We start from the raw sequence: 12,311 nt of genomic DNA, 5'->3' as shown, positions 1-12,311 counted from the left end.
TGGCATGCTAATGAGGTGCTGAATATTCATTTCAGCAGCTCATTAGTATTCTTCAATTTGGCCATTAGCATGGCCATTTCAAAGTTTTTTCTAGGTGTAGACGTAGCCCAGGCATGAATTGCAACTAACGTAGGGAGACCTTGTTTCCTGTATTCCAGCTAGCACGCTAGAAATAAAAGTGAGGACACTGTAGCATGGCTGCACAAATGAAGATTTACCTAGCAGGATTTGGTAGGCTTGTACTGCTTACACTGAAGCCTGCACCATGGCATTCTGTTTCCTTTTTGTATCAAGCTAGCTAGTTTACTAGGGTATGTATAGTTACATAAGCTGCAAATCATATCTGAAGCATTACTGAGCTTATGAAAACTGCAGTTTTTCAAAGGCTTGTACAAAGGCTTAAATATAAGCAGATTTTCACAGGGTCAGCAAAAGGCACATCCCTGACATAAAGGTCACTTCAATGCCAAATTTCAAATCCTGGCATTAAAGTATGGTGATGCTACTGCATTTCAAAAAGGAAAAAGTCACCAGCATTTCTTAATCCAGGCAAACACTGTGTTTTTCCTTAGATTCATTCTTGAAAACAGCAGAATCATTTGGCTGAAATTTTCTAAAAAAAGTCAGTCTGAGGCAGTCACCTGGTTGTGAAAATTTCAACCCGAGAGGTTGAAGTTTAACAAAGTTGTATGCAGTTGAAAACAGGGTGCTATAATGGGAAGTAATTGACATAGTAATAGGCAGTTCTACCAGCCAGATCTATGTTTGATTATAATAGATTTTCCAAGATGTTTCTCTTGTCATTAGAGAACAGGTGCTTGATGTGTTTGACTATTTTAAGGGATACATTTCAAAAATAGATTGAAGTGACTGTCAGATGTTTCAACTATTTGTAGGATACAAGTAATGAGTGAAAAGCAGGAATGCTAGGAATGCAAGTAGTTTGAAACATTTTTACAGTTCAGCATAAATATGGAATGAGGGAGCTAGTTTAGTGTGTTACTGAACTAGTGTTATGTTTTGTTACTTAGGACAACTTTCAGATCAGCTGTTTCCAAAGTCAAAGGTTATTTTGATGAGATATGGTAGACAATTGTATTGACTTCTTATTTGCAGTTCTAGGAACAAAATTATCCCCAAAACATTTTGTTTGCTTGGTTTGGTCATTTGTTTAACACAAAGGCATGAACAGCAGTCATGTTTTTAACTGAATTATAATTTTATGGACAGATACGAGAATCTTATGCAGATCAACGTGGAAACAGAAATGGATGAAATTTCAGAGATACACACTAAATTATTGCGTGTAAGTGTCTAATATTGTAATAAGTTACGTTAATATTGAGTGTACCTGCATAAAAGTCTAAAGGTGCAGTTTTGAAAGATGCTTTGTACAAAAAAAAATCTAAATTTCCTTATCAGATTTCCTCTTCTTCTGAGAGTCTTTTAGCATGAGAATTGTAATGTATTTATTTTCTAACGGTATAGTAGAGCCCTTAATATTAGCACATTATGGTAGAAAGCATAATGTGTCACTGAAATAGTCATCCCATTTATAATTTTAGCCCCAGGCTTTAAAAAATTTAAATGTACTTATTTTGCATTTCAGTTGGAATGATCCCAAAGTTCTTCACATACTTTCTAAAATGTGTATGACTAGTATCACTGCCATGTTTTTTTAAATCTGCAGTTTTAAATTAAAAAAGGGAAATTGTGAAATGATATTAAATAATTGAGAATTTAATATTTGTCTCACGGTAGTATAGTATTATAGCCAAGTTGTTCCTCTTCTCTGGGTTATGCAAGTAGGAGAATGGAAAATTATAGAGTAGTTTTACTTGTCAGATACAGAACAGACTAGGAGGATTCTTGTGGGGGTGTGGAGAAAGCGAAGCTTTGAACTTCTAATAGAAAGCTTTAGTATGGCCTATAGTCCCATATGGTACCCTGCAGCGGGCATGAGCAAACTTTTCATCCCTACAATTAGCAGGGCCCCCCTCCCACTTGTCTAATGTAATCCAAACTGATGGAAATTTGTTCATATGAAGAATACCTTTTTGACATATGTAAGAAAGTAGATATGTAGAAAGTAAAAACTTTATCAGTCCGTATGTAAATGTGAATACACATACATAAAAACAGTAACATAAGAATGGCCATTACTGGGTCAGACCAAAGGTCCATCTAGCCCAGTATCCTATCTGCCAACAGTGGCCAGTGCCAGGTGCCCCAGCGAGGGTGGACCAAAGACAATGGCCAAGTGACTTGTGTCCTGCCATCCATTTTCAGCCTTTGACAAACAGAGGCCAGGGACACCATTCCTACCCCCTGGCTAATAGTTTTTTATGGACCTAAGCTCTATGAATTTATCTAGCTTTTTTTTTTAAACTCTGTTATAGTCCTAGCCTTCACAGCCTCCTCTGGCAAGGAGTTCCACAGGTTGACTGAGCTGTGTGAAAAAGAACTTCCTTTTATTAGTTTTAAACCTGCTACCCATTAATTTCATCTGGCATCCTCTAGTTCTTATATTATGGGAACAAGTAAATAACCTTTTTTATTCACCCTCTCCACACCGCTCATGATTTTATATACCTCTATTGTATCCCCCCTCAGTTTCCTCTTTTCTTAACTGAAAAGTACCGGTCTTTTTAGCCTTTCCTCATATGGGACCCATTCCAAACCCCTAATCATTTTAGGTGCCCTATTCTGAACCTTTTCTGATGCCAAAATATCTTTTTCAATGGGAGGAGACCACATCTATACGCAGTATTCAAGAAGTGGGCATACCATAGTTTTATATAGGGGCAGTAAGATATTGTCTTATTTTCTATCCCTTTTTTAATAATGCATAACATCTTATTTGCTTTTTTGACTACTGCTGGACACTGAGTGGGTATTTTTGGAGAACTATCCACAATACCCCAAGATCTCTTTCCTGATTAGTTGTAGCTAAATTAGCCCCCATCCTATTGTATGTATACTGGGGTTATTTTTTTCCAATGTGCATTACTTTACATTTATCCACCTTAAATTTCATTTGCCATTTTGTTGTCCAGTCACTCAGTGTGGTGAGATCTTTTTGAAGTTCTTCACAGTCTGCATTCGTCTTGACTATTTTGAACAGTTTAATATCATTCGCAAACTTTACCACCTCACTAGATCACCCCTTTCTCTAGATCATTTATGAATAAGTTGAATAGGATTGGTCTGAGGACTGGCTCTTGGGGAATACAACTCATTACCTTTCTCCATTCAGAAAATTTACCATTTATTCCTACTCTTTGCTTGCAGTCTTTTAACCAGTTTTCAATCCATTAAAGCGTCTTCCCTCTTATCCCATGACATCCTAATTTACACAAGAGCCTTTGGTGAGGGACTTTGTCAAAGGCTTTCTGGAAATCTAAGTATACTATATCTACTGGATCCCCCTTGTCTATCTGTTTGTTAACCCCTTCAAAGAATTCTAATAGGTTAGTAAGACATGATTTCCCTTTACAGAAACCATGTTGACTTTTGTCCAACGAATTATGTTCTTCTGTGTGTCTTACAATTTTATTCTTTACTATTGTTTCAATTAATTTGCCCAGTACTGACGTTAGACTAACTGATCTTTAATTGCCAGGGTTGCCTCTAGAGCCTTTTTTAAATATTGGAGTCATGTTAGCTGTCTTTCGGTACAGAAGCTGATCTAAAGGATAGGTTACAAATCACAGTTAATAATTCCACAATTTCACATTCGAGTTCTTTCTGGACCCTGGGGTGAACGCCATCCGGTCCTGGTGATTTGTTACTGTTAAGTTTTTGTATTTGTTCCAAAACCTCCTCTAATGACACTTTAATCCGGGACAGTTTCTCAGATTCATCACCTATGAGGGACGGTGCAGGTTTGGGAATCTCCCTAACATCCTCAACCATGAAAACTGAAGCAAAGAAATCATTTAGTCTCTCTGCAGTGACTTTATCATCCTTGATTGCTCCTTGTGTATCTCGATCATCCAGGGGCCCCACTGAATTTTTAGCAAGCTTCCTGCTTCTAATGTACTTAAAAACATTTTGCTCTTACTTTTTGAGTTTTTGGCTAGCTGTTCTTCAAAATCTTTTTTGGCTTTTCTTATTAAATTTTTACACTTAGTTTGGCAGTGTTTATGTTCCTTCCTATTTGTCACTAGGATTGGACATCCACTTTTTAAAAGATGCCTATTTTATTTCTCACTGCTTCTTTTACATGGTGGTTAAGCCTTGGTGGCTCTTTTTTAGGTCTCTTACTATGTTTTTAATTTGGGGCATACATTTAAGTTGGGCCTCTATTACAGTGTGCTTGAAAAGTTTCCATACAGCTTGCAGGGATTTTACTCTCGTCACTGTACCTTTTAATTCTTCTGTAACTAACCTCTTCATTGTTGTGTAATTCCCCTTTTTGAAATTAAATGCCACAGTTTTAGACTGCTTGAGGTGTTCTTCCCACCACAGGAATGTTAAATGTTACTATATTATGGTCACTATTCCCAAGCTGTTCTGTAATAGTTACCTCTTGGACCAGATCCTGCACTCCACTTACTACTAAACTGAAAATTTCCTCTCCCCGGGTGGGTTCCTGTACCAGCTGCTCCAAGAAGCAGTCATTTAAGGCATTGAGAAATTTTCTCTCTGCATCTTGTCCTGAGGTGACATGCACCCAGTCAGTGTGGGGATAATTGAAATCCCCTATTATTATTCATTTGTTAAATTTTGATAGCCTCTCTAATCTCTCATAGCATTTCAACGTCACTATCACTGTCCTGGTCAGGTGGTTGATAATATATATCACTACTGCTATATTATTACTACTAGAGCATGGAATTACTAACCATAGTGATTCTATGGAACATTTTGATTTATTTAAGATTTTTACTTCATTTGATTCACTATTATTTTTCACATACAGTGTCACTGCCACCTGCACGACATATTCTGTCCTTCCAGTATATTTGATATTGTGGTATGATTGTGTCCCACTGATTGTCCTCATTCCACCAGGTTTCTGTGATGCCTATTATGTCAATCTCCTCCTTTAATAGGAAGTACTCTAGTTCACCCATCTTATGAGTTAGACTTCTAGCATTTGTGTCGAAGCATTTGAAACAAGTGCCACGGTTCGTTTGTCTGCCCCCCCGATGTATTAGATTCTTTTATATATGAGTCTTCCTTGCCTGATCTAGTGCACATTTTATCATCTCCTTTCCTCTCTTTCTGACTAAAACCTAGAGAATCTCTATCAATGGACTCTCCTCTAAGAGAAGTATCCATCCGATCCAAGTGCTCCTTCGCACCCATTGGCTCTCTCCCATCTCTTAGTTTAGAAACTGCTCTATGACCTTTTTAATGTTTAGTGCCAGCAGTCTGGATCCACATTGGTTTAGGTGGAGCCCGTCCTTCCTGTATAGGCTTCTCCTATCCCAAAAGTGGCCCCACTTGCTAATAAAACTAAATTCTTCCTTCCCTATGCCATTGTCTCATCCATGCATTGAGACTCTGAAATTCTGCCTGCCTACCTGGCCCTGTGCATGGAACAGGAAGCATTTCTGAGAGTGCCACCATAGAGGTCCTGGATTTCAGTCTCTTTCCTAGCCTCCTAAATTTGGCCTCCAGGACATCTCTCCTGTACCTTCCTACATTATTGGTACCTACATGTACCATGACCACCAGCTCCTCTCCAGCACTACATGTAAGTCTATCTAGATGCCTCGAGAGATCTGCAACCTTTGCACCAGGCAGGCAAGTCACCATATGATTCTCCCAGTCATCACACACCCAACTATCTATGTCCCTACTGGTTGCTTACTGGCAGGGTTTATAAAGCGCTGGCCTTCCTCATAGTCCCTCCCGCTGGCTACAGTTTGACCAATGAGCAGAGTGTTTTAGATTTCTAATTCTAATTAAGGCTCACAGCTTCCAACTGCTAGCCTGAGCGCACAGCCTTTCAAACAAACGAACAGCTCAGCACTCAAAACTCCAAACAAATAGAGAAACACAAGTCCAGAACCCCCAAACACAAACACCCACACACTCCAGACAGCCACTTATCCCAAGGTGCTGTAAATTGCCCCCTCCTTCACCAGGAGAGCCCCTCTCAAAACTCCCTCCTGTTAGCAAATACCCTGTTTGCAAGCTCCCTGGCCACTTATTAGGTTTATGGCAACATGTTTAATGAAATGCATGAGTCTGAAACCCAGCAGCCAATTGTGCTGCATCCCACTTATGAAATTTCATGCATCCTCCCTTGAGGGGCCCAGCCCCTCACTTTGCACATCACTTCCCTGTAGGATTTTAACTGTCCCTGTGCCTGTGCTAACTCCTTGTGCCGTGGCGTGGGGTGGAGATTACAATCTCAGCCATGCCAGGAATCTCATACTCAGGGTGGTATATTAATGGTGTCTCCGCTGGCCTTTTTCTTGGTTCTCTGCTTCTGTTGTGTTCCTGAGCGTGGCTGTGATGAAATAACAACAGGTTTTATCAGCAAATTACAGAAATAGAGGATATTAAAGTAAAATGGTAGGCACATAATGCATTTCTCTGGGCAAATACAATGGAAAGGATTGTTTGTTTTCAGTAGGTATTATGGTTAGAAAGTTATTTGGTATGGCATTGTGTGAAAGTGGATTTCAATTCATTCTGGAGCGCACCTCAATGAAATTAAAAAAAAAATAAAATCATACAACAAGAATTCAGCTAATAGTTTCTTTATATACAAGCCAAAACAAAAGCCAGCTTGATATTGTCAAGCAGTGTTGTTTCTGTGGCATTAACAGTGTGAATAAATAACACAAGATGTATTGGGAGATTTAGAGGGAGACTATTTTACTGTATTGTACTTCTCTTTTGTAATGGGTTGATTGTAGTATTTGTATAGTTGAAGTTTGGTGCTAGGAGGCTTTATGGAGAAAGAGTTGATACACTGAATGAGGAAAAAAAATTCCAGGAGCGGGCAACATAGGAGAAAAAGCATGAAGACAGGTGAAAGAGAGATGAAGTGAACATACTATTTAATCTATTGAGATAATAAATGTTAATTAGTAGAAATATTAACTCCAAAGAAGATACATGGCATTAGCAGGAAAAGTTTTGTATGTTCTTAAAGTGAACATTTTAGCTGCTAAATATCATAAGTTGTCTAGGAATATTCCGGTACTTGAAGACAGACAAGTGAGGACTAGGTGGTTGTGGTAATCATAAGTGATAATGCACTGAGTCCCATATCGAGTGCAAAATCACTGGTGATTTTTGGCAATGGTGTTGGTGAAACTTTTGTTCTTAAGCAGCTTTCTAGCTCTCGGGGAACAATTGAGACCAGTCTTCAGGACATTGAAGATAAACTGTCTCCTGGTGGATTGCTGGGTGATACCTGGGCAAATCAGGAAGGAACACATCCCCGAGACCGAAAGTAAGTGACAGTTTCACATTCATTGCCTGAGCATATTTTGATCTCTAGACTGACCTACATTCATTATTATTAACCTTTTGTTTCCATCCACCCCCTTCTAGTCCAGAAAAGCTACAAGTATTGCTGAATTCTATCACAGATATTTATTATCAATTCAAGAAAGACAAAGCAGAACGTAGTAAGTAATCTTCTACATGGTATACATTAAAAATAATTAAAAGTATAAAGGACAAGTCAGCCATAAGTGTTTGATATTTTTTTATCATAAAGGGGAGAGATGTCTAGCAAAAGTGAATATGCCGTCAGTTCTCTGTAGGACAACAGTTAGAAAAAGAATCTGAAGGAATCCGTGAACCACAACTTTGGTTTTATTAATTTAAACCTCTGCACTGAAAAACACTAAACATCGATGCTTTGTACCTAATATTTACCTAGAGAGGAAGAAACAGTTCTGTACTATGGATGATGGCTAAGTTATAAATTATATCAGTAATCTCTCTGGTTTCCTCTGATACTAGGACTGTCTTATAATGAGGAACAAATCCACAAGTTTGACAAGTAAGTGTAAAATTACATTAAAAATATCACTTGTGCTAATGTTCCTGACAAATCTTTGGCAACTTCCTTTCCTGCTGATTCCTGTTTGTCTAATATAGATTATAAACTCTTTCTGACAGCAGCTTTATATTAACCTCTGTCAATCACTAGGAAGAGAGATGATATGCATGTTATTAATGATAATTATCTCCTTCCTAGATATGGGGTAATTTTGTATACTTTGAAATGTGGGTATGGTCTTTGTCGAGGGCATATGTGCCTGTAAAATACCTTGTATCCAGTAGCCATTTTTAATTCCTGTGTCTTTTCCAATTTGCAACTTTTAAGGAATGTCATCAGTCGATGTCCTTCCCAAAGTGCTCTGCCTTTGGTATCACCAATGGAACTCCATAGTTGGTATTAATGGTAGAATATTCATGTGTATAGGCCACTAGTGTTCCAGACAGCGTATCTTCTAACTGCCATCTTGTCTTGCCTTTTGCTATAAATAAATCGATTTCACACTTATGGTTTGAATGACTGTTTTTCTTCTACATATATTTTCCCTTTGGGGACTGCAAGTGGCCTTTGGGATCCTGAGTACATCTTATTTTACTACATACATTCCCCAAAGTATATTGACAGAGAATGGCATAAAGTGTAGCTTTCTGTTCTGCAGCTGCCATGATTTTCATGGTGGTGATCTGAGAACTTGGCTCCTAAGTCTTAGATCTTTCTGTTGGCAGCAGTATTACTTGCTGGCCGATCCAGTGTTAATGTAGGAATATATCGCTGGGTAGGAAAGTGAGCAGTGTTCATTTCAGCTGCTTTGTGCACTTCTTTATGGGTAGATGACAGTTGTGTGAGATTAATGAGAAACGTACTTTGTCTGTATAAAAACCACCCAGGTAATTACCAGGTAGCCATCATTCAAGACTTTTATTCAGTAAAAGCCTAAAAGCTGCCATGGAATTTCACTCTTTCAGAATTTCACATCCCCCAATTCCACTTCTGACTTTACACATGCAAGCATGGTTAGGCATCTGGTGTACTGAGACCACTGCTTATGAGGCCTACCAGTATTGTCTAACTGTGTCCTCCTTTCGCTGATCTGTGTCCCCCACTTGTCTTATACTTAGACTGTAAGCTTATTGCGGTATATGGTTGGGCTTTTTGTATTCTTAGCATTGTGCCTAGCATAGTGGTGTCCCGGTATTCTATGCACTGTTGTAATTCAAATAATTGTTATAACAAGTTCCTCTCTTCTGTCTATCAATCATTTCCTTTCCTCAAATATGATGCAGTTTCAAATGCAAAAAAGTAGTATGAGTGCATACTTTGTTTAAAAAAAAAAAAAAGCTAAAACTAGCCAAATTTTTTGCCTCAAATGGACATTTGAAATTGTAACATCTTAGAAATTATTTCTTAAATATAAACTGGCAGTTCATCTAGTATAACTACATTATAGTAAGAAACAGAATAATTTGGAGAAAGATGTTTTACATGTTTTAAATCTTCATATATGCTCCCTATGCCTCAAAGCTTTAAACAAATTGTTTGGGGAATGAGGTACTCAAAGTGATACCACAATATTCTGTTGATTCTTTCTGTATTGCAGGCAGAAGTTGAATTTGCATGCCACAAAAGCCATATCTCTATTCAAAGATGAATGTCTGCGCAAGTATGAGACTTTTCTGGACAAGGCAGAGGACTGGATGAGGCAAGAGATTGATTCATTAAGAGTTCAGCAGTGTGACAGTACCATGATTTTTGCTGATTGCCTGTTTATTTTATTTTTTCCAGAAAGATGCTGCTTTTAAGGAAACAGTTACTGACACTCACAAGCCAGTGTTTTGATATTGAAGAAGAAGTATCCAAATACCAAGACTATATAAATGAGGTATACTGGTCCTAAATTATGTGCCATTTTTAGATTGAATAAAGAGAAAAGTCTAGTTCATTTCACTCATCGTCAACATCAGCATGGTTTACCAAGTTCCAATCACACCTGTGCAAACCTATTGAAATTAATAGGACTGCATAGATGTAATAGTTTGGCTTGTGGAAATTGTATTGCTGGTGATGTGTGAAGTGGATAGATCTCCACCTGATTCAGAGTCCAAACTGAGTTTACAGGATCAACCATTTTAAAAACAACCAAAACTAATGAGCAACTTAAGATGTTTTTCAGTGATTCCATATCAATCTTTTTATGTGGCTTCCATCATCATAATATCTGAGCATCTTGAACATTAATGAATTTATCATCAGAACTTCCTTCTGATGTAGAGGTGCATTATCCTCATCATTTTATAGATAGGAATTGAGGTGCAAAGATTTGCACAAGGTTTCTCTGTCTGTGTTTGGACCTCTGTACTTATAGATGTCAGTCTGCACTAGAAATGCTGTAGATCTGAAGAACTGGGTCTGTCCCGTGAAAACTCATCACCTGCATAAATCATTTTGTTAGTCTTTAAAATGCTACATGACTGCTGTTTTGTTTTGTTAGACTACAGGCTAACACGGCCACCTCTCTGTGTCTGTGGACGAGTTAGACTAGGATTCTTGTGTCCCAAACTAGTGCCTGAACAACAAGACAATAAAATCCCACAATGCCATTTTTACAGTCATTTTTCAGCTTAAAAACACATTTTAGGAACAATATAAAATGGAAGAAACTGTTTAAATCTCTTCCAGGAGGCAGGATTTATTGAATGGTTTAGCTCTTGGACAGTTGCCATTTGGAGTGTGAATCTGTTCAGAGCCACCAGAATCAGTTCAAAACCCAGGTTACTGGGAAAAAGTCAGAGACAGGAAAGTGTATTTCTTGTTTTCTTCTGCAGAATCTAACCATTCATTAAATGTGTTAAATGTTTCGGACACTTGGACATTATACATATTAGTCTTCATTATACATTGTCCCCAAATACAGAAAAAAGTCTGGTAGCAAATAAACATATCTTAGTATAACAAAATTATTTTTTTTTCTTTGAAAACATGAGTGTAAAAAATGAGGGAAATCCAGCTGATCTGCCTGAGCAAAAATATGAGAGGTGCAGTGTCACTACTGTCATTTTTAATAGTGTTATTTATTATAGTGCCTAGAGGCCCCAGTCGTGGATCAGACCCTGTTTGTGCTAAGCTCTGTACAACCATGCAATGGAGGGAGTCTCTTCTAGAGATCTTACAAAGTGTAAGATGTGAGAATATATCAGACAAGCAGCAGAGAGTGCAGAGTCAATACTGCTCAGTATGATAGGCAGCACAACAGATACCTAACCATTATCATGGCTTTTGTAGGTATCGTGGCAGAGGAATATTTGACGGTGGGCATGGAAAAATGCACGTGGCAGTTGGTTGATCTGTGGTCTTGTTCCTTCATTAGCTTATTTATTTATTGCAGTTACAAGAAACTTTGCGACAGAAAACATTTGCCGCTTCCACTGGGATCAAACATACAATGAATCCAGTCTATCCAAGTTCAAACACTTTAGTGGAAATGACTCTTGGGTAAGAATCTGAAGGATAATTGTAATACTTTCACATGCTTTCTATAGAGGAATTAGAGAAAATTTGAGTTTTTATTGTTGACAAAACTTGCCTTTCCTTTTTCAAAGTAGTTAAGTGGCTACTGCATAAAGAATGGACATTTTCTGTCTATTACAAAAACAAACTGGTATTTTTTAATGCTAATGCACTTGTGGATATGGGGAGGAAAATCATACCATTCGCTGTTTCATTTATTGCTTTTGTCAGATTTTGTTCTCAAGACAACCTCTTATTCTGCATGATTGCTGTTACTGCAAACTTCATTGTGATGTGTTTGTAATGCTTGGGCAGAGTCAGAATATTTTTCTTCCAGATCTTTTATTAGAGAAACTGTTTCTATTATACCATTTTGACACATTTACTTAATAATGAATGTAACATTAAAACTGTCAGGCAATGCATAAAACTGTTTATAATCACTAAAGACCTTTCTTTTGCTTTCTGTTATACAGTATGAAGAAACTGAAGGAGGAAATGGAAGGTGTTGTTAAAGAACTAGCTGAAAATAACCACATTTTAGAAAGGCAAATAATAATTTTCTTTTACTTTTTGGTGGGGGAGGTTATAATTTGGTATGGAAGTAAATGGTTACAGTAAACAAGGTAATGGGAAATTTTATCTATTGGACAACTGCAGCGTAGACTCCCATTTCCAAATTGCTGCTATGAGACATGTTTCAAGCTGATTTAGCTATAGTTGTTGTCTTTATTTGAAAACAATGCTGTAATAAAATCCATGTTAGCTGCCGCTCGAGTAACCGGCACGCTCAAATAACCAGTACTTTTATTATCCAGCATCTCCTGTT

The 12,311-nt window shown here is 37.7% G+C and overlaps 1 protein-coding gene across 4 annotated transcripts in view; it reads left to right on the top strand.

The window, feature by feature from the left end:
• Window positions 1-12,311, top strand: part of TBK1 (TANK binding kinase 1) — a 59,149-nt gene that overhangs the window by 39,638 nt on the left and 7,200 nt on the right. For all 4 annotated transcript variants that reach the window (XR_012648107.1, XM_075013639.1, XM_075013656.1 and 1 more), the window contains 8 exons: window positions 1,231-1,306; window positions 7,299-7,420; window positions 7,522-7,598; window positions 7,939-7,978; window positions 9,576-9,677; window positions 9,761-9,857; window positions 11,361-11,467; window positions 11,959-12,030. Coding sequence is in view for 3 of the 4 variants with exons in the window: in XM_075013639.1 (XP_074869740.1) it covers window positions 1,231-1,306; window positions 7,299-7,420; window positions 7,522-7,598; window positions 7,939-7,978; window positions 9,576-9,677; window positions 9,761-9,857; window positions 11,361-11,467; window positions 11,959-12,030 (693 nt within the window). In the remaining variant the exon portion in view is untranslated. The remainder of the gene's footprint in view (window positions 1-1,230; window positions 1,307-7,298; window positions 7,421-7,521; window positions 7,599-7,938; window positions 7,979-9,575; window positions 9,678-9,760; window positions 9,858-11,360; window positions 11,468-11,958; window positions 12,031-12,311) is intronic.

This window comes from Carettochelys insculpta, chromosome 1 (assembly GCF_033958435.1).
Source record: "Carettochelys insculpta isolate YL-2023 chromosome 1, ASM3395843v1, whole genome shotgun sequence".
Classification (NCBI taxonomy): domain Eukaryota; kingdom Metazoa; phylum Chordata; order Testudines; family Carettochelyidae; genus Carettochelys; species Carettochelys insculpta.
The sequence above is the reverse complement of the archived record's forward strand: the minus strand, read 5'-3'. Positions and strand labels throughout refer to the sequence as shown.